The sequence below is a fragment of the Prionailurus viverrinus genome, chromosome A3, assembly GCF_022837055.1.
Source record: "Prionailurus viverrinus isolate Anna chromosome A3, UM_Priviv_1.0, whole genome shotgun sequence".
Taxonomy (NCBI): domain Eukaryota; kingdom Metazoa; phylum Chordata; class Mammalia; order Carnivora; family Felidae; genus Prionailurus; species Prionailurus viverrinus.
In genome coordinates this window covers 79,758,500-79,785,454 of record NC_062563.1, presented here as the reverse complement: position 1 = coordinate 79,785,454, position 26,955 = coordinate 79,758,500, and the positions used below count along the sequence as shown (strand labels likewise).

At 34.6% G+C, this 26,955-nt stretch overlaps 1 protein-coding gene across 2 annotated transcripts in view; it reads left to right on the top strand.

Moving 5' to 3' along the window:
* Window positions 1–26,955, top strand: part of USP34 (ubiquitin specific peptidase 34) — a 250,473-nt gene that overhangs the window by 206,979 nt on the left and 16,539 nt on the right. For both annotated transcript variants that reach the window (XM_047854424.1, XM_047854423.1), the window contains exons 54-71: window positions 3,656–3,720; window positions 3,816–3,891; window positions 3,974–4,021; window positions 4,132–4,197; window positions 6,737–6,817; window positions 8,551–8,636; window positions 8,992–9,160; window positions 9,265–9,339; window positions 10,453–10,604; window positions 14,360–14,408; window positions 14,489–14,593; window positions 14,673–14,717; window positions 15,644–15,748; window positions 16,779–16,926; window positions 21,662–22,296; window positions 23,272–23,429; window positions 25,092–25,170; window positions 26,714–26,840. In XM_047854424.1, the coding sequence (XP_047710380.1) occupies window positions 3,656–3,720; window positions 3,816–3,891; window positions 3,974–4,021; window positions 4,132–4,197; window positions 6,737–6,817; window positions 8,551–8,636; window positions 8,992–9,160; window positions 9,265–9,339; window positions 10,453–10,604; window positions 14,360–14,408; window positions 14,489–14,593; window positions 14,673–14,717; window positions 15,644–15,748; window positions 16,779–16,926; window positions 21,662–22,296; window positions 23,272–23,429; window positions 25,092–25,170; window positions 26,714–26,840 (2,269 nt within the window). The remainder of the gene's footprint in view (window positions 1–3,655; window positions 3,721–3,815; window positions 3,892–3,973; window positions 4,022–4,131; window positions 4,198–6,736; window positions 6,818–8,550; window positions 8,637–8,991; window positions 9,161–9,264; window positions 9,340–10,452; window positions 10,605–14,359; window positions 14,409–14,488; window positions 14,594–14,672; window positions 14,718–15,643; window positions 15,749–16,778; window positions 16,927–21,661; window positions 22,297–23,271; window positions 23,430–25,091; window positions 25,171–26,713; window positions 26,841–26,955) is intronic.

Genomic DNA, 26,955 nt, shown 5'->3' with positions numbered 1-26,955 from the left:
GATGCATGTGAAGTGAATGAGATTAAAGTGAGTGGAAATAATTAGTAATATTAAAGAAAAATAAGAATAAGACAGGTAAAATAGTTGATGGAATTGGGGCAAGCTCATAAGTAACTTGTATGTGTGGTAATGGATTGGGTGATTGGTGTTCGTTCCTTCTTTGCTTCATGTTACATATAAATGTACCATATATTTGAAATGCACTTAAAATACTATCAAATGCTTTAAAATGTGTCTTGATTGTAGTATTGAGGTTTTCTTTGTTTTATAATGTAATAAGTGGTAGTGTTACTTTAACGTCTTAAGAGTTACAAAATACATTCACACCTCTGTGTGTGTTGTGTCAATGTAATAAACTCAGCTGAAAGTACAAAATATAAATCTTAAAGGTATACCTGGTAAAAATGTAATCTTCCATCTAAACAGTTCAGCTTTTACTATTTATTGGTTAATATTTGCGCTGTTGCGGTCATGTCTTAAAACCAAGTGGAATTTTTTCCCCCAAACAAATAATCTTAACAGGTGTCTTGCCTACCCATAATATTACTGATAAAAACACAAGAACATCCACATCTTTTAAACCTTTGAATTGGATTTACCAGCAAAATTAGGTGCTTCATTAGATTTCTTATTCTAGATAAGGACCCAACAGTATTTAATGACAACCCAGCCCACTTGTGAAGTAAAATGAAATTTTAACTGAAACCTTAAAGATGTATTTTGTTGGGGCATCTGGGTGGCTCAGTCAGTTAAGCATCCAACTTCGTCTCAGGTCATGATTTCACAGTTCATGAGTTTGAGCCCCACATCAGGCTCTGTGCTGACAGCTCAGAGCCTGGAGCTTGCTTTGGATTCTGTGTCTCCCTCTCTCTGTTCCTCCCTCACTTGCTTCTCTCTCTCTTTCTGTCTCTCAAAAATAAAAATGAAACATTTAACATTTGTTTTTAACATTTGTTTGTTTTTGAAGGAAAGAGAGAGCATGAGCGGGGCAGGGGCAAGGAGAGAGGGAGACACCGAATTCAAAACGGACTCCAGGCTCTGAGCTTTCAGTGCAGAACCTGACGCAGGGTTCAAGCTCCACAAACTGTGAGATCATGACCTGAGTCTGAAAATGAAACATTTTTTAAAAAAGATGTATTTTGTTTACATCAACGGTTCTGAAACTTCCTATTCTCAGAACTTTTATATTCTTAAAAAATATTGAGAACCTGGGACACCTAGGTGGTTCAGTTGGGTCCGACTTCATCTCAGATCATGATCTCACGGTTCCAGAGTGCGGCCCCGCTTCGGGCTCTGTGCTGACAGCTCAGAGCCTGGAGCCTGCGTCAATTCTGTGTCTCCCTCTCTCTCTGCCCCTCCCCCCCACATGCTCGGTCTCTCTCTGCCTCTCAGAAATAAAACTAATTAAAAAAATTTTTTCTTTTAAATACTGAGAACCTTAAAGTTTTTTAAAATATTAGTTTTAATGTGGTGCTTATATCTGTCAATACTTACTATATTAGAAATTAAAACAATTTTAAAATTTACATTAATTTATTTAAAAATATCAAAAATAAACTTGTGACATCCTAATATAAATAACATTTTATTAAAAAATATTTTTCAGAACAAAACCCTGTTTTACATGTTGGCAAATCTTTTTAATATCTGATTTAATAGTTGACAGCTAGAGTCTCATAATAGCTTTTTGCATTTGCTCTGTTGTGATCTCATTCATCATTTAGCCTCTGGGAAACTTCATTCTATGCTCAAAAAAGAATGAGAGCTTAAAAAAGGCAGATAGCATCATCATATTACTAAAAAAATGGTGTAGATCTTACATATACCCTAAAATGGTCACAGGTACTCCACAGCTCTCTCAACCATTCTTTGAGAACCACTGATTTATGTGGTGACAAAAGGAAATCCATCCTTTTGCTCTACCAAGACAAGAAAAATAAACTACATCAAAATATTCTTGATTGCACATCTAAGCCAACCCTTTTTTCCTGGCATTGCTTTAGCTTATTAATTTAAAATAGTTTGCTTGCATATACATTTTACTGAAAATATTAAAATATGATAATATTGTTACTTAATATTAACATAGATTTTAGGTAAAAACTAGAATCTGGTCTTTTAAATTTGTACAGTTAAAATATAGCTAGTAGCAGACTTTCCCAAAGAGTAAATTGAAAATTTAGAGCTATAAAATTTATTAAGTAAACAAACATTATATAATGACTATTATGGATAAAACAAAATGCCCAGAAAGAGTAGTTGATTTGAATTGCTGGGGGAAGTGATTAGGAAATGCTTCAGATTAACCTTAAGCTGAGACTTGAAAGGTAGCAAAGAGTTAATCATGTGAAGATTACTCCAAGCAAAGAGTAGATTATGTACAAATTCCCTTAGGAAAGAAAGAGTTTATTGGCATGTTTTAGGAGCTGAAAGATGATCTCTGAGACTGTGATGATTAGTAAGTTCAAGGAAATGTGAGCCAAGATGAAATTGAATGGGATATAGAAAATACCTGGGAAAAATCTGATCATTGTAGTGAAGTAATTTCACACTTAGACATACCCAGATTGCTCCACATATGTTGTATTGTTAAAACATAAAAAGGATTGTCAAAAAATAGGGTGAATATTTCTGTAGGACAGAAATGGAACAGATATAAAAGCACTGAGTCTGGTGGAAAAACAGGACTACCAGGCTCTAGGGTCCCCTTTAGCTCTTTTGGGGTAAAGGTGACAAAAATTATAACAGAGGATCTAGAGCCGAGCTCATGGCTAGAAGTTGAAAGCTGGGAATGGAGCTCCATTGCTGTGAAAAAGCATTGATGGTTGAATGCTGCCAAAGTTTTCTTGAAGCTACAGCTTTCTAGAAAGCTGTGTGCATGGAAATGCTAGAGTACCAAGAACTCTGAAGCAAACCATTCATTGACTAGGTCTGCATCAATGTGGAGCAGGAGCCCTAATACATAATTCTAAGAGCTGGTTCTAGACTAGAGTAGTGGGCTGGGAAGCAAGTAGAGGTAGTTGAAAATCTTTAGGAAGGATCAACACAGGCAGTAATGTCAGTAATCAACATAAATATGTTCCAGATAAAAATAACTTTATGGAACTAACAACAACTCAGAGCATGTTTAGGGTATTCACAGAGTTAAAGGAACACAAAAACTAAAGTGAGCAGAGAAGTTACTCTAAAGCCTCATGTCAGAAATAATTATTTTTCATAATTGTTACAGAATAAGCCAGGAAATCACCTAAGTCAGCCAACCTGAATTTTTTTTATTTTGCCAGTTTTCGAACATAAACCTTTCTCATAACCTGTTTTTATCAAAACATGACATAATTTTATTCATTTATATATTCGCTCTTGAGACAAATGATATTTCAGAGTTCTTCCTTTCATGGTCTGTATAATTGCATTTTTAAAAAACTAATTGCTTGAGGTAGCCAGATACAGAATGATAACATTGGAGCAGGCTTAGTAGCCATTTTCATATTCTTGTATACTCAGAAAAAAATCAACATGAATTTTAAGTGCCTGTATTTTTTGCTTTTTTTGTTTCTTTTAGAGCAAATCTTTTTTTGTCTAATAAAAATACTAGTAAAATGTAATGAAGCAAATGCTTTCCGATATGTAATGTTAACATTTTCTTTTACTTCAGTGGATTTGGCATGATAACATGCAGTTTCTTCAAGACAAAAACATTTTCGAACATACATATTTTGGGTAAGTTTTGTAAATTTAGTAATAGATTTTTGTTACACATTTAAAACAAATCTTCTTCTGTAAGAAATGTAACTTAACTTTTTTTTTAATTCTAGGTTTATGTGGCAGTTATGTAGTTGTATTCCCAGTACATTACCAGATCCTAAAGCTGTTTCCCTAATGACAGCAAAGGTAATCTATAAGCCTTAGATAGTTTTTCAAAATTGACTACTTTAAGATAATTAAATATTTTTTGCTTAATCTTTTCTTACAGTTAAGCACTTCCTTTGTCCTAGAGACGTTTATACATTCAAAAGAAAAGGTATGTGTTGTGTTTTCGTAGATTTTTGTGTCATTTATCAGATAACTTCTGGTTTTCATGATCTTTAGCTCAGAAGTAGATGCCTTAAGTGACTTCTTTTTCTTTTTTAGCCCACAATGCTTCAGTGGATTGAACTCCTGACCAAACAATTTAATAATAGTCAAGCAGCTTGTGAGGTGAGAATAATTCAATGAACAATGCATAATTTAATGTGCACTTTTTTGTTTTACTTACTTTTCTTCTTAGATGCTACAGCAAAATTATTGTATTTTATAATAGGGATCCCAATGTAAATTGTTCCTAAAATTACTCAACAACTGAGGAAGTTGTCATTTATGTGTCCTATCCATTACACTGATTAAATAATTGATTGTTAAGGTATTTAAAAATCCTTGGGTGCCTCTCCCCCCATGTATTAGAATTAAAAATACAGAAAATTCAGAAGACTGATAACAGATATTTCTTAACTAATTTTGAATATTATAAAACAATAGTTGACAACAAAATCTTCTTCCCCCTCCAAGATAAAAATGCATATAATCCTAGTATATCAGTTTATGTCCAATTTTATCTTCTATATTGTGGTCTAATATATCCCTGTAACAATATATCCTTAAGGATAATCTGCTCACAAGTAATGATCACTTAACCATATTGGCATCTTACTGTTATTTTATCATTTCTTGATTAGTTCCCAAAGTGATATAAGCCTTTCTAGGAATGCAAGTCTTAAAATTTTCCTGAGGTGGGAGATAGCAGCATAGTGTACAATAGATGAAATTAGTTGAAGACTTTTTTTCTTTTTTTCTTTTCTTTTTTTAATTGTTTATTTTTGAGAAAGAGAGAGGGAGGGACAGCATTAGCAGGAGAGGGTCAGAGAGAGAGGGAGACACAGGATCAGAAGAAGGCTCCAGGCTCTGAGCTGTCAGCACAGAGCCCAATGCGGGGCTCGAACCCACAGACTGCAAGATCATGACCTGAACTGAAGTCAGACAACCAACTAGCCACCCAGGTGCCCTGAAGATATTTTTCTTATGTATAAGTTCACCTGATTATGCCTTGAAGCAGTGGAATTAGAGAATCTGATTGTTGTAGAATACAAATACAAAGCCATGATTTTTTAAAACTTTGTAATGAGCATTTCAAAATGAGCACAAAAGTAGAAAGATAATGAACTCTTGGGTACCTATCACCCAGTTTCAACAAATGGTAACATTATTTTGTTTTCATCTCTTCCTCGTGTCTGTTTTGAGGTATCTTAAAGCAAACCCAGATAGCATATCATACACATCCATGAGTACTGAGTATGTATCTCTGATGAGAACTTTAAAAAATATATATAACCATGATTCCATACTCCTAGTAAAATTAGAAGTGGTTCCTCAACATCATCCAATACTCACTTTTTGTTCACTTTTCTCTAGTTGTCTAAAACCTGATTTCGCAGTGCCTGGGTGGCTCAGTTGGTTGAGTGTGGACTTAGGCTCAGGTCATGATCTCGCTGTCTGTGAATTTGAGCCCCACATCGGACTCTTTTGCTAATAGTTTAGAGCCTGGAGCCTGCTTTGGATCCTGTCTCCCTCTTTCTCTGCCCCTCCCCCACTTGTGCTCGGTCTCTCTCTCCCTCTCCCTCCCTCTCCCTCCCTCCCTCCCTCCCTCCCTCTCCCTGTCAAAAATAAACATTAAAAAAAATTTTTTTTAACATTTTTTGGGGCCAACTGGCTCGGCCCAGTGGTCTAAGCATCCAACTTTGGTTCAGGTCATGATCTCAGTTCATGAGTTCGAGGCCCATATCTGGCTGTCTGGTGTCAGTGCAGAGCCTGCTTCAGATCCTCTGTCTCCCTATCTACCCCCACCCCCAAATAAACAAACATTAAAAAAAATTTTTTAATGTTTTTCTTCTCTCAGTTTGCTTGTTTGAAGTAGTATTTAAACAAAGGCTACATTTTGCTTTTGTCTCATAAATCAACTTTCATCTGTAGCAGTTAATAACTTTTTTTTCTCTTTGCTACTTTGTCATTTGATCTGCAGAATTCTCTACTGCTTGTTTTGACTGATTGTATCCTCCGGTGTTAGTTAACAAGTTCCTCTATTCTCCACCCCTTTCATGTTTTCATATATAGTGTTGCCACTACACACACACACACACACACACACACACACACACACGTGTGTGTGTGTGTGTGTAGTTAAAATTCTCTACACTTGTCAGTAATTGTGTATATGCACACAGTAAAATTCAGTATTACAGGAGTTAAGTGATTAAGAGATATCTGGAAATCATTGAGAATTGTCTTAGCATAAAGAAGTGTTTTTTGTTATCAAGAGAACATAATTTATTTTTAAACAGAAAAAAATGAATCAATATATCATGTTATTAATAGGAACAAAAGATAACTGCAGTCTGACATCTGTGAGAAATAAGAGGAAAATAGTATTCCATTTTATTATGTTAAGGGCTGTAGGTTGCCATGATGCAGGTTGTACACTGTGATGTAGATGGCATTCATGAAATTCTGTAGTTAGAGGACCCTGATTGTGACGTTTGGCATTTTAGAGTTTTGGACTTTGTAACAGTTAAAGAATCTGTTTTGGTAAGAACTTAAACTAATCGAAACATTGACTAGAAGTAAAATCCTTATGTGATTTTTTTTTTTTAAATCCTATATTTAACAAGTATTGGTTGAATGTTTATATCACACTATTTTTCTACAGTGGTTTTTGGACCGTATGGCTGATGATGACTGGTGGCCAATGCAGATACTAATTAAGTGCCCTAATCAAATTGTGAGACAGGTAAGAAAAAGAGTGTTTGAAAAAGAGGTAGCCTTCAAACTAATAATTCTAATTTGCCTGTGAATGTATTTTAACCCAGCATTGAAAAGTAGTTTGAAAAGATTGACCTCTTATCAAAAAAATAATTTTGCTGTTGTTTCATCAGCTTCTTTTAGCAAATCAACTATCTTTCCAACCAAGTGATTAAAATCATTCACATTTCCTGGTTGTAGGAAGATAGCTTTAACTCCCTGTTCTCTCAGATCCTACTGTGGCTGCTTTCTGAGTTGTACTGATTATTTTTCAGAACCTTAGATATTCTAACCATGGTAGAGTGTTGTAATGGCCTTAAAAATTAAATGAATAGTATATTACATTTCTGTGAAAGATTTTGAACTGTCACATGAAACAATTTGTGTCTCCTTAAATCTTTGGGAAAATTAGACAAAAAAAAAGTAAATATTTTATATTCACTTATGACACAGAACCGAAAATTTAATCTGAAAATGCCACTTTTCCCTTATTACTAACAAACAATTTTTACACCATAAAATTAATCAAAACCTTTCAGAGTGTAAAATACAGTAGTTCTATCCCCAGACTTATGCACCCATCATCTAATTTTTATAATCCTGCTAAGAGAAACTCCATACCTATTAAGTCACTCCCCATTTTATCCTGTTGCTTCTTTTCAGCCACTAATGACAGCCCCTTATCTATGAATTTGCCTACTTAATGATATGGATTTGCTTATTTAATGATAATTGGAGTCACACATTTTGTGGTCTTTTATGATTGTCACTGATTTAGCAGTGTTTTCAAGGTTTATCCATGTTGTAGCATGTATCTGTACTTTTTTGCCAAATTGTATTCCATTGAATGGATATACTAAATATTGTTTATCCATTCAGCAGTTGATGAACATTTGGGATGTTTTCACTTGGCTATTTTGAATAATGCTGCTCTGAACATTTGTGTACGAATATTTGTGTGGACATATGTTTTCAGTTATTTTGGGTATCTACCTAGGAGTGGAATTCCTGGGTCATATGGTCACTCTAGGTTTAATATTTTAGGAACGACCAAAAATTTCCATGGTGTCTGCACCAGTTTATGTTCCCACCAGCAATCTATGAGATTTCTTTTTTTCACTATCTTATTCAGCATTTGTTACTGTCTTTTTGATTTTAGCTCTCCTAATGTGTGTGAAGTAGTTAGTATGTCATTGTGGTTTTGGTTTGCATTTCCCTAATACTTAATGATAGTGAACATCTTTTCATGTGCTTAGTGGCTATTTGTATATTTTATTTAGAGAATCCCAACCCTTTTTAATCCATGTTTCTTTTAGATAAACTTAAATCACATTTCCTTCCCCTTGTCATTGACCTCTGATAAGCAGCTATCCTTCCCTATTCCACTCTTTTAAAGAGATGGATGCTAAGTTTTCTGTTCTGTATATCTCCATTAATCAAGAGGTTTTTATGAAGCTTTGTGGGTTTTTTGTGTGTGTTTTCTATTACTGAAATGTATAGTTTATTGTTGTTTTTTCATTTATTACAAAAGTGATTATTTTTAATCTACCTTTACCTTATATTTTTAGTCCAGGTGAGATGTCAGAAGAGCTTTAGAATGTCAAAAGATAATCTGTGGGGAAAAGAAATGGTTGGCAGAGAGTTTTGAATCATGTTAATTTTTTAGTATCTCTATTACCTGATAAAGTTGGCTCTTAGATTGTTACAACTTTTCGTTTATAGATGTTTCAGCGTTTGTGTATCCATGTGATTCAGAGACTTAGGCCTGTGCATGCTCATCTTTATCTACAACCAGGAATGGAAGATGGGTAAGAAGTGCCTTTTGAACATTTTATTTTTAAGCTTTTTAATTATCCACCTACAGAGTATTTTTAAATATCCACAGTGAAACATTTGGATTCTTCTATTTAAAAACAATCTGTAATGATACCGATCAAGGAGAGAAAACTTTTATTTTTGATCTTCAAAATTGTCTACAAGTAACTTCATGATTGAGTTAGCCAGACACAATAATTAGAATCCACCTACTTAAATTATTATAATTCGTATTGCAGTCTATTGCAAAGATGAAAGATAAATTTGGGTTTTTAAAAACATCTCTCCTTCCAGAATATCTATCCCCAGACTTCATACTGTCTCTGAGATATTAAATTATATTTTCAGGTCAGATGATATGGATGCCTCAGTGGAAGATATTGGTGGTCGTTCGTGTGTCACTAGATTTGTGAGAACTCTGTTATTAATTATGGAACATGGTGTAAAACCTCACAGTAAACATCTTACAGAATACTTTGCCTTCCTTTATGAATTTGCCAAAATGGGTGAAGAAGAGGTAAAGCTATATCTTATTTATTTCTGGGATTATGTACCTGTTTTCAGTATTTAAAACTTCATTGTTTTTATGTTATATTTTTAAATCAATGTTTTTATTTTTAGAGCCAGTTTTTGCTTTCACTGCAAGCCATATCTACAATGGTACATTTTTACATGGGAACCAAAGGGCCTGAAAATGTAAGTGCAGTTCTCTCTCATATTGGGGGATTTAGGGGTCCATGTTTTCAAGTTTGTATCATGGAAAGTCCTTAGACATTAGAACCCTTTAAAGTCTCTTCTGGCCCTGATATTAGATAATGTTAAGGGTCTGAGTTTGGTTGATATTTTTAATGAATGTAGCAAGAGAAGAAATAATCAAATAATGATTTCATTGGCAAGGCCCTGGAACAAAGCAAATATATTTAGGCAAAGTGGCCACCACCTGTTTTGGAGTCCTATCAAACGTGTGTCATCTCAGTGAACATTTTTGCTGGCTGTATTTTTAAGCCCTTTGCTATTGAGTTTGTAAAATCTTCCGAAAATTTAAGTAGCTGGTCTATTCATAATTATGAAAGTATTATATGAACTTTGTCTTGTCTGTGACGACCACATTGGCTTGTGCCCTATTTTTACTGTTGTTACCTCCGTTTTACAGATCAGGAACTTGAGGCTTAAAGAAGTTAACTTGTTTTAGACCACAGTGAATTGGGCTTTGATCTTTGGTCAGACTCCTGAGCTAAACTGTTAAACCATTATACAGTAATGCTTCTCAGAATATGGGCTTTTACTACCTAATTCCTGCCTATATTGTGACCTGTTCAGACTGCTTTTCTTTTGCTTTTTAAATCATAAAATGTCTTCAGCCTCTTGCATTTCAAAGCCCAAGTGCATATCTCTTTGGAAGACTTACTATTTGGATTATCTGAACACTATTAATTTGTGTAACTGGCATTTTTATTAAATAGGAAATGCTGTTTTATCATACTCATATAAAAGTTGATCTTGATTTATCTTCCAAGGGACTTGCCTGTAAGAAAAAAGAAATTGTTAAAAGATTTATCCCCGTAGGTGAGGTGTAAATAGTCACGGTGTTGAGAATCACTGTTCTTTACAGTTCTGCCTGCTGTGTCTAAAGTTGTCCTGAATGTTGTTTAGACTCTTAAAAGTTAAGGTTAGGCCTTTGTGTGGTTGTTCTTTAATACATGCTCCTGCCACCATTTACATAGGGTAGTTTTGTAAAAGATTCAAGTTATTTTCTCTCTGGATAATTCAGTATTAACATATTAGTTCTAACATTTTGTTCTGTTCTAGCCTCAAGTTGAAGTATTATCAGAGGAAGAAGGGGAAGAAGAGGAGGAGGAAGAAGATATTCTCTCTCTGGCAGAAGAAAAGTACAGGCCGGCTGCCCTGGAAAAAATGATAGCTTTAGTTGCTCTGTTGGTTGAACAATCTCGCTCAGAAAGGTGAAATGTTTCAACATTCAAAATGCTTAAAGCATGTTTGATTTTATTCCTTCTACATACTTGTTTTACCACTACTAGCTTTTGTTACATAATTCCTTTTAAATAACACCACTATTTATCAACTCTTGTGGCATAAGTATTTCAATCTTTTGTATCAAACTCTTACTTTCACTGAGTCATGTTAGAAATATACGTTGAAAAAATATACAGTAAAATATTTAGCAAAATTATATGTGCGTTCATCCTTTGACCTAGCAATGCTACTTCCAGAAATGTGTGCCCCAAATACAGAAAGATGTATGTACAGTGATATTTATTGAAGTAGTTAGTTTATAACAGCAGAAGACTGGAAATATCCACCAAAAGGGGATTAGTTGACAAAAGCCGGCATCCACTCAGTAGAATACTCTATTGCTGAAGAAAAAAAAGCATGGGAAATTATCTGTACTACCATGGAGAGGTGTTTAGGATAAATATTACTAAGTGAAAAAAGCACGGTGGAGAAAACTGTGTATAGTATGGTACTTTTTTTTTTTTTTTTTTTTTTTTTTTTTTTTTTTTTAAATTTTTTTTTCAACGTTTATTTATTTTTGGGACAGAGAGAGACAGAGCATGAACGGGGGAGGGGCAGAGAGAGAGGGAGGCACAGAATTGGAAACAGGCTCCAGGCTCTGAGCCGTCAGCCCAGAGCCCGACGCGGGGCTCGAACTCACGGACCGCGAGATCGTGACCTGGCTGAAGTCGGACGCTTAACCGACTGCGCCACCCAGGTGCCCCAGTATGGTACTTTTTAAGAAAGAGGAGGCTATAAGGGGAGAGTGGGGGAGAGAGAGATTGAGAGCATGTACACCCAATTTCCATTATTCCTCATTATGGATCTCCTGTTTCCAAATCTGCCTACTTGCTAGGATTTATTGCAATCCCAAAAGAAGTACTCATGGCGCTTTTACAGTCATTTTTTGTGGGCTGCAGATGTACATGTGCAGAGTGGCAAAAAATTAGTTACCTGACACATATTTTTGTAGCCAAGGTCAAACATGATGACACTGTGCCTTCCTGTTTCACTTCTCATGTTGTAAACAAATATCTTTTTCATGGTTTATGCCATGTTCGTCACATTTGTGCTTTTTTAGTGGCTTGGTATTTAAAATTGCCCCCATATATAGTGCTAAGTGCTATCTAGTGTTTCTAAGCCCATTAAGTCCGTAATGTGCCTTAAAGAGAAAATGCACATTAGACAAGCTTCATTCAGGTATCAGTTATAGTATTATTTGCTGTGACTTCACTGCTAATGAACAACTTATATTAAAGTATCTTTAAATAGAAACACACATAAAACAAGGTAACGTATTGATTGGTTGAAGAAAATGTTGTGACCAGAGGCTCACAAGAGCCAGCCTTGTATTTCCCTTATGAGCAATGATTAAATAATCACTAATTCAATGTTTGCAGCACTTTATAGAACATAAGTACTACAATAACAAGAATTTACTGTATTTTTTAAAATCGAAGTCTAAATTAAGAAAAAAAAAGTAGGTTCCTGTGGTTGGGGGAGGGGGAAAACAGACTAGAAAGGACAGAAATGAAAGCTTGACTTCTATGAATATATGTTGTTGTTTTTTTTTTAGATTTAACTTGTAATCATGTAAGTGTTTTATATAAGTGAATTAATAAAATGCAATCCCTAAAAACCAAAAGCAGACTGAAATAAATGAACTATATATTGACCTGGTGGCATAGTCATTGGAGAGGAATTCATTAAAATGACTTTAGAGCACATTAACTGTAAATTCCTAGTTGTACATGAAAGACAAAAAGAATTGTAAAATTATCCTAAACTGTTTTACTAAGTATATTGTTAATAATGTAATTGTGATTATTATTCTGAAACAAACGTATATTATAGAATAAAGCAAATAGTAATTGTCAATGTCATTCGAAACGAAGATTTTCAGCAAAAGAAGGAAGAAATAGAGATAGAATATTTTAGGTTTTTTTATGTAAGTTCTTTAAAACTAAATTTGAATTTGGGAAGATCAGTAGAGTTTATGGTGTATTTTGTCTTAAGCAAACAAAAAATGTTTTATATACTCCGATTTTCTGAAAGGGCTTAGAAATCTTGCCCAACCCAGAATCCATGTGTGCCACTGGCATCTGGATTATAGTCTCCAGATATCATTTCCTGTGGTAAAAAAATCAGGATTCCTTGAAAAAAGAAAAAGGCCAATTCCAGGTCTTGGGCAAGAAAGAAATGGGTCATTTTGCAAAGCAGAGACCATCAGAGACTACTGAGATTATTTATGTTAAAAGGACTCAACCAATTTAAGGATATTTCTACTGGTTATAGATTGGATAACCCAAGTATCAGTAATATAAGAATAATTACAAGTGGACAAAAATGTAAAATGCATCACAGATGTTTAAATCCATGAGTTTGTAATGGTGCCTAAAAATTAACAAACAAAATACTTGTAACCTTTGGAGTATAGTAGGAAACCAAATCATAATTTTGGAAACTTATTAATAAAGGAATGATATCAAGCATTTATCTTATCAGCAAGAATTATCCCTCATGGCAACCAGTGGGTAAATGAGAGGAAGTTTGCTGTCTTGGAGGTATTTGAGCTAATAAATGAGCAAGTAATGCTGGAATTAGTATGTCTGTATTTTGCAACCTGAATGAAGTAATGGATCTAGGAAATGATCATCATTGACTGAAAATGCTACAAAAAGACAGCCTTTCATTGTGTGCCTCCTGATGAAAGTCAATACCATCTCCTATAAAGCATGCTTGATTAAAAAGATCAAACCTAGATATGATCAAGTCTCTAGATCTAAACTACCAGTTTACAGGAAATACGGCATCAGAGGAACATGTTAAAGCAACACCCCAAGGATACAGTGAACAAAATGGAAATGTGGGATATTCTTCAAGACGAACCACCTACTTTCTTCAGTTCATAAATTGCAAGATAAAAATAAAATTGGAGGGGAAACCAGTAGTCTCTAAGATACTTAAAAGACATTTGAACCACTTGGAACAGGACTTTATGTGGATCTTGATTCAAACAGATTAAATATTAAAAATTTTTTTAGAAACTTGAGGTAATCATACACTGGATATTGTATGATAGTAAAGAATTGTGGATTTATTTTAAGTGTGAGTAATGGTAGTATGGATGTTTTAAATTTTTCTGTTAGAAATATATACTGAAGTTTTTGGATTAAATGGTAAAATACCTGGAATTGCTTTAGAATAGTCCGTATTGAGTGAGTGAGAGGTACAAATGAAACAAGCCTGGTCATGAATTAGTAATTTGAAGCTGAGTAACGGGATACTTCCACTATCTTACTGTTTTCCTATGTGTCTGAAATGTTCTATAAGTTATTACAGAAATTATAAACTGGTAACTGAAAACTCTTTAGTATTTCTTATAAGTTCATTTTGTTTTAAAGGATCTCATGTAAAAAAAAAAACTAAGACCCATTCTAGTGTTTATCATACACAAAAATATAGCGTTAATTAAATGTGAAATAAAGTAGATTTGGGCTTCCACAATTCTGGTATCTTGAAAAATTGTCTAAGAGATGTCAAGCAAGTAAGTTTAGCTAGCAGAAGGTTCAAAAGTCATTTTGTGTTAGTGGTTTGGTACAGTTGTAATTGAATTGGCAGTTTTGATGCATGTCATGATGCAAACAGCTGTAACGTAGCACAGAGGGAAGAAAAACTTATTTCCACTAATGTTTCCTTTCAGGCATTTGACATTATCACAGACTGACATGGCAGCATTAACAGGAGGAAAGGTAATACTTTCTATATTAGAGGATTTGATAATCGCACAAATAATAATGGTTCTTAAATGAACAACTTTTACTTTTAACAGGGATTCCCCTTCTTGTTTCAACATATTCGTGATGGCATCAATATAAGACAAACTTGTAATCTGATTTTCAGCCTCTGTCGATACAATAATCGACTTGCAGAACATGTAAGTGCTGAGATACAGTCTTAAAGTTTTTTGGTAATTTTTAAAAGAATGTTCTGAAATCCTTCTTTTTCTGTTTTAGATTGTGTCTATGCTTTTCACATCAATAGCAAAGTTGACTCCTGAGGTATGTACACATTAGCTAATTCATGTTTTTAAGACTACTAGTGCTTTCAAATAAACCTTTCTAATTGTTCTTGAAAAAATATCAAGGTTTCTCCCATAACATAACTTAGTTTTATTTATTTGTTCTAAATGTTTATTTATTTTAATAGAAAGAGCACGAGCAGGGGACTGGGGGGAGAGAGAGAGAGATTTTGCGGGGCTGAAACTCACAAACCATGAGATCATGACCTAAGCCAAAATCAAGAGACACTTAAATGACTGAGCCACCCACGTGCCCCACCACAACTTAGTTTTAAGTGTGTAACTGAATACACTGAATTACCCCTTTGTATTTTGTTATCATAAATGTAATTTTCCCAATTAAATATAAATTTACATATAAGTTTAACATTCTAGAATGCCACCTAGATAGTAACCTTTGAAGTTTGATTTGAAGCATATATCATAATTGTGTTTAAGGAAAAAATAGACCAACCAGGACTCGGCATAGATGAAAAAGATGTGGAAAATATAGTAATATAGTATTATATAAAAGTATTTTTGTAAAATGGTAATGTTACAGCCACTTTAGTGATACATACTTTTCAAATATTAATGTAAATTACACCTTAGTGATGAAGGGGATGCTACATGAAACTTTTAACCTAAGTACCAAGCTTGTCTCAATAATGAGTTTTGATTTGCTTTTTTTCCAAATTGACATCCAGAAGAATATGTGTTTTCTGTTACATGTGGTACCCTTGCAATTGACTTTGTATCCCAGTTTGACCCTGCTGCTTTATGATAGTTCAGTTTATATGCAGGAGTTCTGAGGTCTTGTAACACAGATTTAAATGTGATGTGTAGAAGAGTTTTACGTGTTTCTTTTCTGCAGAAACAGAGGGGTTCAAATACATTTAAATGCACAGGTATATATGTGTCTTACAGGCAGCCAATCCTTTCTTCAAATTGTTGACTATGCTAATGGAGTTTGCTGGTGGACCTCCAGGAATGCCTCCCTTTGCATCTTACATTCTGCAGAGGATATGGGAGGTAAGTAAGTCTTGCAGTAGATATTTTAGTATTTCTTTTTCTGAGCATTTTATTTTCCTAATGAGGTCATTAAGTGCCAGTTTCTTCTTAGGTAATCCAAAATGGTTTAAGTAAGTCACAAGCCAGGGAAGAAGGCTTTAGTCAGGAGGTTTGGGGTTAAAAAGAGTTCTTGTCTAGTCTCCCACTCACTTTAAAGAAAGTCTTTAAAGACTTTCTTGTAGAGTCATAGAAAAAAGCCTTTAGCCAATCTAGGGTGCTCATTCCCCTCTCCTCAAAAAGGATTCTGTGAAGTGATAGGATCTTAGAAATACAAGCCAAGTGTTTTCAGCAGTTGACAGAAATGGTAGAGGAAGTACCAACAGCTTCCTCTCTTTCAGAGTTGCTGTTGTGGTCACCGAATTTCTTTTTAGTGAGCGTGAAGAAACCTACTCTCTAGACCAGGGGTCAGCAAACTTTTTCTCTAACTGGTCAGTTAGTAAACATTTTAGGCTTTGTGGGCCCTGTGATCTCTCTTGCAACCACTCCGCTGCTACTTTAGCATAAAACCATCTAGACAGTACATAATGAGCGGGTAAGGCCCAAAAGCCATAGTTTTCCAACTCTAGATTCCTAGGTTTCCTTTTCCCATGAAAAAAATCTCTCTAGCAGAGCAGTTACTATTTTTCATTCTCATGAGCAGTAATAGATTAGGCAAGCAATAAGAAAAATAAAGATGAGAAACTTTATAGAATTAAAAGCATTATTAAGTTTATAAATTTAACAAGACCTAAAAATCATTGAATTCTTTTCCTGGTTCTGTGTTAGAGCCCTTGGTTATTTTAATTTTATTTTGTAAACTAATGTCAGATTTTTCTGAATGATAGACATAGCTTTAAAAGTGGAGGAAAACATGGGTGAAACTTCTTTTAGGCTCTAGTTTACAAAAGTCTGTCTTGGCTGTAAGTGTTTAATGGTATATACCAAAAGTAAGTAAAACAGTAACTGTTCAATCAGTTGGTTTTATATTCCGTTCTTGTCATTTTATTTGTAGGTAATTGAATACAATCCTTCTCAGTGTCTGGATTGGTTGGCAGTACAGACACCCCGAAATAAACTGGCACACAGCTGGGTCCTGCAGAATATGGAAAACTGGGTCGAGCGGTTTCTTTTGGCTCACAATTATCCTAGAGTCAGGACTTGTAAGTCACATATTCAGAACTTATCGAACCATTTGTTCCAAGTTTTGCTTTTGTTTGTTTTTTAAGGTGACTATAGTATGCCCATTGTTGTATGGAGCAAAGGCTCTTGGAGATACTGTTCTTAAAGGCCAAAGTTACATTAGTATTTGAAAACCTATGACCATGTTTTGCAAATATCTGCAATGTTTTTGGTGTCTTAAGGATAAGAAACTGTCCTGTTTTGGGTGACCTAACCACTGCTACCATTTTTGTTTCCTTGCTTAATAGACAACAAAAGATGATCAGCATTAAGTGAACAGAATAAAGGATCATAAAATCCTATTTTATGACCTCAAGGCTAAGAGTAAAGTAATAATAAAAACATAGAGCAAGCTGAGAGAAAATATTCACTGAAGTTATGGGAGTTAAATGATAAATCCTTTACACAGCCTGGAAGGGAACAAACAAAGATCTTGGAAGACAGGTGGACAAATACGAAGAATAGATATTTCACAGATTAGAAAATTGCTTGTAACTAAATAGAATATTTCCTCTTTTGATAATATTCAAAGAAACAAAAATCAGAATAGTATTTTTAAATTTCTTTAATCACTAAATTTAAAATCGTATTTCCTAGCTGTCTGCTGAAAAGGCCTAGAATCAGTGACATTGCAGTAGCAACAAGCACATCAAATACCCAGATCTCTGTTTCTAAACACTGTTCTCTGATAAAACAAATAATAGCCTTTTGAAGAAATGGCTGATTCTAGGACTGGGGCAGGTAATCTGCAAGATGAGCCTGGAGCATCTTGTAAGACCAGAAAGTAAAGAAGTATTCAAAAAACAAAATAATGGGGGTATATCAAAGGGACACAAGACCAACCTGAAAGAATTCCCAGTGGCTAAAGCTGGAACAATTTGGGTAAAAAAATAAATAACATATCACTGGATTGTACCAGCAGTGTAAAATAAATAGCCCTGAATCCGTACTGATAAATAGTTAAGTAAATAAATGGAGACAAATCTCCCATACAGAAGAATCCTAAATAATTTATGTACATCCTTCAAGAAGGTGGAGCTTAATCTCCCAACCCCTTGAGTATGAGTTTGGTGACTTGCTTTCAAAGAGTAGATGGTGGGGGGGTGGGTTGTTAGTTTAACTTTAAGTGAAGAAATTTGACAAACATAAACTCAGCCAGGTGATTAAGGTTAACATCAATGATATGTGTTGATAGCATGTACCCTTCATATCCTTGATGTAATACGATGTGTAAAGGGCACCTTACCTGTGTGTTCTTTCCTACAAAAACCCATAAGTTGAGTCTAATAGTGATAAACAAGAGACAGACTCCATTTGAGGGACATTATTCAAAAATACCTGACCCCAGTAATCCTCAAAACTGTCAAGGTTTTCGAAAAGCGAGGAGAGCCTGAGAAACTGTCACAGTTAAGAGGAGCTTAAGGATTCATGATAACTAAATGTAATGTATCCTAGATCCAAAATAAAAGAACATTAAGGCAAAACTAATAAAATCTAAAGTATGGAGGTTAGTTAAAAGTAGTGGTTCCTTAGTTACAACAAATGTACCATAGTAATAATAGATGTTAATAATAGGAGAAAGGGGGAAAAGAGTATATGGGAACTGTGTTTTCTGCCTACTCTAAAATTTTGTTTAATGTTTATTTTTGAGAAAGCATGAGCAGGGGAGGAGCAGAGAGAGAGGAGACACAGAATCCAAAGCAGGCTGGATCCAGGTTCCAAGCTGTTGGCAAAGAGCCCGACGTGGGGCCCAAAGTCATGAACTATGAGATCATGACCTGAGCCAAAGTTGGAAGCTTACCCGACTGAGCCACCCTGGCACTCCTGTTCTACTTATTGTAAAATTAAAAGATTACTTGGGGAAAACATCTTAAACTTGTGGGTACACGTGGATTGGCATTGGTACTCATAGGCTCATTTTTCCTGCCACTTATGTAACTCAATAGTAATGGGTTATTTGTAAATGCTGACATATATGTTGGTGGCATTCATGTCCTGACTTCTCATCATAAAGCAATAAAAAAAACTTACACTAAACCAAAAAAAAATTTTTTTTTAAACAAATGGTTACTCCTAATATTCATGACAGTACTGAGGATATGGTATTCTCATACACGGCAGTGAAGTAAGTTAACATTACGGTATGAAAGGCCATTTAGCAATATGTATCAAGACACTTCAAAATGCTTTGCCCTTTTTATATTCAGTAGTATCATTTGAAGGATTCCAATAGAAGTAAGTCATCTAATGTATGGATGCCTAAATAGCATTAGTTATAATTGTGAAAAATTCAAAACTGGATGTTCAGCTGGGAAATAAATTGTTATAATGAATCATTGAAAAATTATAGTAGTTTTAGGGGTGCCTGGGTGACTCAGTCTGTTAAGTGTCCAACTTTGGCACAGGTCATGATCTCACAGTTGAGTTTGAGCCCCACTTGGGCTAGGATTTTCTCTCTTTCTCTCTCTCTCACTCGGTCTCTGTCTCTCTCAAAATAAATAAACTTAAAAAAAATAAAAATTGTAATAGTTTTAGACTATAGTAATATGAAAAAGTGCTTTTGATAATGTAACTTGAAAAAACAGCCAAAATATTTTCATAGAACAATAAACCTTGGAATAAGAATTAGAGTAACATGTATAGAAGAAAAACTATGGAGAAATACTATTAAATCTTACAAAATAATTTTAAGGAATGCTTTAGAATGTTTAGAGAAAAGAAGAAAAATGGAGGCATGATAAGTGTCTTAAAATAGTTGAAGAGTTGCCATATAGAAATGGAAGTAGATTTGTCCTAAGTTCTCTCTAGCATAGAACTTAAATAAAGGAACTCTTCAGTCATAGCAAGGCAGTTTTTAACAAAATGGTCTGTTCTTTCATATTGACCTTCTTAACTGTTCTCAGTGATAAACATAATTTAAAAGCTGTGTATTTCTCCCAAGGAGAACTTTTTATTTAAAAGCAGATAGCTCTTCAAGAAATAAATAGATAGTTTGGTATATGATAAAGCAAAGCTAAATGTTAATTGTGGCATTTAAGTGGGTCTTTATTTTATTTTACTTTTTTTAAATTTTTTTTTTTAACGTTTATTTATTTTTGAGACAGAGAGAGAGCGTGAACAGGGGAGGGGCAGAGAGAGAGGGAGACACAGAATCTGAAATAGGCTCCAGGCTCTGAGCTGTCAGCACAGACCCTGATGCGGGGCTCGAACTCACAGACCGTGAGATCATGACCTGAGCCGAAGTCGGACGCTTAACCGACCGAGCCACCCAGGCGCCCCTTAAGTGGGTCTTCAGTAAAGTTTTTTAAACCTTTCATTGTGTTTGAAAATTTTGCATAATAAAATATTGGGATAAAAATATATAACTTAATCTAAGTTTTTGCTAATCACAAATTGTCTCAGTAGCAGCTTAAACAAAAATTGAACAGAATGACCCTTAAATGCCAAGTTTTAACTTTTGAAACACATACCAAATTGAGCCTAACTGAAAACAGACTAACCAGAGCAACGTATAGAGGGAAAAATATGTAGAAATGGAGTATTGTGCACAAAGTTGTGCATAAAGTTTAATTTGAAATAAATCTTTAAAACAGGTTACAGTTAATCTTAGAAACTAACTTTATTTGCTTTGACAGAACATTGGAAATTATCAAATTATAGGTAGAATAGTAGGAAACAATTAGTAGGCATAGTGAAAAGAGTTAAACTAAGGCATTAGTCCTTGAGGTGAGGAGGTTCTATGATGACTTTTTAGGAACATTAGCTCGTGAATCGGGTATATTTGGGTTTGAATTCCAGCTCTGCCACTAGATGTGTAATATGGGTATAGTCTTACTGTTTTAAGTCCGAATGAAAGTGAGGATAATAAAAGTAGTGCTTGCTACATAAAATAACGGTGTTAAATAGTATAAATGTTCAAGAAATGTTAGCAGTTCTTGTTGTTGTGATTATTGTTGTTTGACCATTATCATTACTGTCATTGTCATCCTTATCATTTCCCAAGGCTAAATCTGAGCTCTACCTCTTTATCTGTGTGACCTTGGTCTTTGCTTCTCCAAGATTCAGATTTTCCAATGTAACATCACCTACCTCCAGGATGATTGTAAGGATTAAATAAAATATTTTTAATTACCTTGCTCAGTGCTTTGCACATAGTAACTTTTTACAGAGGGACTCAACTAATGAGTTATTTACCTCTCAGAATTATATGCTTAATAACCTTTTTCTACTGTTAACTGTAAATCATTACAAAATAATTTATCATCATTTTGTAAAGAAGAAGAAAAGTAAGACGCTAAAACATCAAATGATCTGACCATGTCAGACAGCCTTAGCTAGGTCTTCTGGCTCCAAATGCTATATTATTCCTGGTAAACCATACTATTTCTTAAGAAGAAATGAAACGATAAAATAAGTGGGAAATTCTGTATCTTGGGAAAGCTAACCAAGAAGGTTAAAAACTGTTTCTATTAATGCAGTTATTGTCACTACTTTAAAAGTTAACAATGACAGAATGGAAGGCGTCTGTTTTCATCATTCCTTGGGATCTTTCTTTGGGGCCAGTGGTAGAGCAGAACGATATTAAGAAATGTTCATGTCCCTTAATTTTTAATCATTTTGATTTTTAAAGAGAAGAGTGGCTTTGTGTTTAATGACTGCTCTTCAGTCTGTTTTATATCTTACAAGGATCTGACAGTTTTGTTTTACATTTTATAGCTGCAGCTTATCTTCTGGTGTCCCTTATACCAAGCAATTCATTCCGCCAGATGTTCCGGTCAACAAGGTCTTTGCACATCCCAACCCGTGACCTTCCACTCAGTCCAGACACAACAGTAGTCCTACATCAGGTCTACAACGTGCTCCTTGGTTTGCTCTCAAGAGCCAAACTTTATGTTGATGCTGCTGTTCATGGCACTACAAAGCTAGTGCCCTATTTTAGCTTTATGACTTACTGTTTAATTTCCAAAACTGAGAAGCTGATGTTTTCCACATATTTCATGGATTTGTGGAACCTTTTCCAGCCTAAACTTTCTGAGCCAGCAATAGCTACAAATCACAATAAACAGGCTTTGCTTTCATTTTGGTACAATGTGTGTGCTGACTGTCCAGAGAATATCCGCCTTATTGTTCAGAACCCAGTGGTAACCAAGAACATTGCCTTCAATTACATCCTTGCTGACCATGATGATCAGGATGTGGTGCTTTTTAACCGTGGGATGCTGCCAGCCTACTACGGCATTCTGAGGCTCTGCTGTGAACAGTCTCCTGCATTCACACGACAACTGGCTTCTCACCAGAACATCCAATGGGCCTTTAAGAATCTTACACCACATGCCAGCCAATACCCTGGAGTGAGTAAAATTGATAATTATTTCTGTATCTTCAAATTGATTGGAAATAACCAGTTTGTCCCCCTGGTGGGAAGTGGTGACTAAATATGGAAATATGTATAGTCTAACTTTAACTGTTCTTTCTTAAGAACTTACTGTGTATTTGTTTTCTTGAATATATGTATAAAATGCTGTAGTACTATAACATTGGTAAGTAATACGGATAATTCTTAGGTTGATGTTGAAATTTTATCTCTAATTGAACTTCGCTATTTTAATTTATTTAGATATTTATTATCAAGATCTACATGCTGTGCTAAGCTGTGAACTATGCAATATTTTTATCTTAGCTGTAGTATTCCCTAGTGTTTTTTTCTTAACTACATTCAGGGGAATGAAATGGTTAAGGAGTCCATCAGAATACAAATATATGTGGTCTAAATCTGGTACCTTTATTTCTGCAGACTGTTTATAAGTTTCATATTAAAAACTCCCCCCTTCATGTATAGCTATCATTCCTGGATATTCCATTATAGTATTGCTTCTTAACACTGTTGTAAACTCAAGATGACATCAAGAGGGTTTAAGTCTGGGAAAGGGGTTGGAAGAAGAGTGAAGAACCCTTTTTTCAACCTAGAGGCCACAAACTGCTAATATGAGAAGTTTTTTGCTAAATGGGAGATGGTGGGAGTGGAGAGTAGTGGCGTTTTCAATACATTCAACATTTACTTAAGAGTTCAGTCAAATGAATGCAATGAAGAGTATTTTAATTACTGGTATCCTTGAATTATATACTACTTTTTCTTGTTGAAAAAAAGCACCTTAATTAAGATACTTTAGACATGATGTAGTAAATTGTTCCACACGCCCCCCCACCCCCCTGCCAAGAAAGAATAACCTAATTTCCAGCCAAGAAATTTAGAATGCCTACAATAGAGGAAATGTTCTAAAATGTAGGGTTAAAAGGTCACCAAAATGCTTCTTTGCCCTTTTTAGGCAGTAGAAGAACTGTTTAACCTGATGCAGCTGTTTATAGCTCAGAGGCCAGATATGAGAGAAGAAGAATTAGAAGATATTAAACAGTTTAAGAAAACAACCATAAGTTGTTACTTACGTTGCTTAGATGGCCGCTCCTGCTGGACTACTTTAATAAGGTAAAAAGATGTTTTCTGTTAATTTTTTTAATATATTTTGTTTTTCCAAGTGAGGAAATGGGCACTATCCTTTTGGACCTTTTGAAGAGTTATAATTAAACTATAACTGAGAGTTTGCCAATTCTTGAAAGTTATTAGGGAAGCATTTTCCATGTAGTTACCTTGGAAGGATTTAGCTCTTAAAAATTAACACTACTTTTGAACAGCTTTTATTTTGTTTTGGTTTTGGATTGTTTGTATGTGTTTTATCAGAATCTTAATGTATAATCTTAAATCTGAAGCTTGAATCCTCCTCTGTGTTGCTATTCATCCTGACTTATGCTTAGACAGTTCAGTTCTAGAGGCCTCCAAAAACAGCTCTCTCCATCTTTGGATGAGTCTTACTGTTAATGTTTTAAATTGTTTAGCCCATATCTACCTGTTTTTTTTAACTATAAGAATTAGTCAAATAACAAAACATCATTATAATTGTTCAGAGCTACAGAAGTTATTGAATGGTTGTAAAGGAACTCTGCAACAAATGACACATAATTCCCTTAACTGTAGAAAGTCCAAGTTAATTTCTTAAAACACTTCTGTGTATTACATTTAAGACTTGGAGGTAATGTCCTTTATGGGGCACATTTTGGCAGTATTTCTTTGAACACTATAATATTTTAAGCTTGATCAACCAAGATAAAGTTATTTCAGGTTTTCTTGAGAAAATTTTCAAATTTGAATCTTTTTTTTTTTTTTTAATTTTTTTTTTTTTTCAACGTTTATTTATTTTTTGGGACAGAGAGAGACAGAGCATGAACAGGGGAGGGGCAGAGAGAGAGGGAGACACAGAATCGGAAACAGGCTCCAGGCTCTGAGCCATCAGCCCAGAGCCTGACGCGGGGCTCGAACTCATGGACCGCGAGATCGTGACCTGGCTGAAGTCGGACGCTTAGCCGACTGCGCCACCCAGGCGCCCCAAATTTGAATCTTTATTAGTACACAAAATGAGTTAACTCATGCTTTTGCTCTAAAGGAATTCTTTTAAAATGTTGGCATTAATTTTAAATACATTGTTTTCCCAAGGCTTACTATTTATCTTTTTCTTAAAAAAAAAAAAAAAAAGATTGAGCTTTCTTAATTCTTTTTTGAAAAAGTAAACATCTAACTAAAGTAGAAGGAATTCTGGTTGTACTTCTATATAGCAGCAGTTTCCAGTACGTAATAATGAAATTAGGTCTGTTAACAGGAGCAATACAACTACTTTTGAGGATTATCACATAAATTATTTTCAAGGCCATGGTGTGTTTCTCTTTCTTCCCAAGAACCAGCTGATGAGTGCTTGGATAGTATAAGTGTATTTTGTTATTATCCAGAAGATAAACCCATCATAAAAAATAAACATTATTTATACTGAAACTTTAAGAAGATTCACATGATACCTCTCTTCCACTGTTTCGAGCAATTGTTGACTAGATACTAGCATATGCAACTTTTCTCCATGTTATTTAGAGCGTTTCTTAATATTATCTCCTTTTATTACATTACTAAAAAACAGATATAAGCAGTCTCTCCTGTAGGTAGAAAAGTAGAGAGTCTAAATGACCATTTAGTTCTATTTTTTTGTCACCTGAGTTTTCCATTCTGATGCAGAGTTCTCAACCTGGACTTTATGTATTCTTCTAGTGCCTTCAGAATACTATTGGAATCTGATGAAGACAGACTACTTGTTGTATTTAATCGAGGGTTGATCCTGATGACTGAGGTAAATATTTTATTCCATTTTACAGTAGCCGTATCTCATTTTAATGTTTTCACCAAGACTTCTTTTTTTATGGATATTTAGTATTCATGCTAGACTGTTTTACAGGTCTTTAGATTTTGGTTATACAGATCAATAAATGCAATGTATATTCCAAGAATAATAAGGTCACAGTTTTTAGGTTGTTGTTTTCTTTGTGCATTGTAATTCCATACTTCTTATTTTGTATTTAGAACAACCACTGTTTTTATTGATTCCATTTGTAAGGGTAGAAACAGATGAAATTCATGTGATTTAATCACTAGCACAATTTTTCAAGATCTCACTTATTTGACAGTTAAGAAACTGAGATTACCATCATCAGAGGAAGCCATTGAGACTGTTATAGGTGGTTAAAATCACCTGTTCATTCTTCCCACAATTCTTGAACATCCACAACTATGAGATGATTTTAAAGCCATAGAGGTACATTTTACCCCTTAGTCTAATAATGGAGAGAAGACAAAAGAATATATGCCAAGAACACCATGAGAAATAAGAGTTAGGATAGCTTTTTCAGTTAATGGTGTTACAGAATAGGAAAACCACATTTTTGAAACTGCACTTATGAAGAATTTGAACTTGTAAAGATAAGTGGGAGAGTATTTAGATAAATGATGTGGTCACCACAGGGGCAACAAAGTATTGTCATATTTGAAAAAATGCCACATATTTTTGTTTGGCTAGAACAAAAGGTATGTGAAAAGTAGTGAGAATTTCATTCTTTCATTCAACAGATGTTTGAATGTCTACTCTGTGCCACGCATTGTGCTAGGCACTGGGTATACAGCAGTGAACAAGACAGACATGGTTCCTGTCCTCATGGCTTATAGGTTAAGTGCCATACAAGTACATTGTTTAGTTAAGGGACCACTACAGATTCTAGACGATGGATTTTGAACTTTGAATTATGGATAGTATATAGGTTATAGGGAACTGATTTGAGAGGATTAGAAAAAAAAAAAAAAGCTTTGTGTAAAATGAAATAGGAAAAAAAAGCTAAGGATTTGGAATGAAAAGACTTAATAAGCTAATATGATTAAAGGAATTCTACCTTTTGGAGCCCTTTTTCTTCATTCAGGTGTACTGTTTTGGCTGTAGCTGACAACCATTTCACTATTGTCTTCCTTCCGAAGCCCTAAAATGTTAGAGACAGCAGTTACCCATTCTTCATAATCTTGTTGCCTGCTGTTTTGCAATCTCTAAGGCTTGTGGCCTTAGAGCAAACAGTAACCAAAAACAAACAAAATGATTAAACGAATTATTCCTTCAGATCAAAATGTATGCATAAAATATCAGCTCTGCAGGTGAGCACTGTTTTTGTATTTTAAGGAAGAGCTGAATTGGGAGAATTTGACTTTTAGGTAGAAAGCAAATACATTGGCTTTGGGCACATGTGCACACACAAAGTCTGGAAATATCTGTCATAAAGGGTGAGCACTACCATTTTGTGGCTCAGTAAAGTAAAAATGAAATGAAAATTTCCATCTTTTTAAATCACTTGTAGTCATTCAACACTCTGCACATGATGTATCATGAAGCCACAGCTTGCCATGTGACTGGAGATTTAGTAGAACTTCTGTCAATATTCCTTTCAGTTTTGAAGTCTACACGCCCGTATCTTCAGAGAAAAGGTTTGGTCATTCTTCTTATTTTTGTTACCTTTAACTATTAACAGAACAAAATAAGGGTTTCAAACCACATGTTTCAGAGATTTTTGTCTTTATCTCTAGTTGATGGTACAGAAGA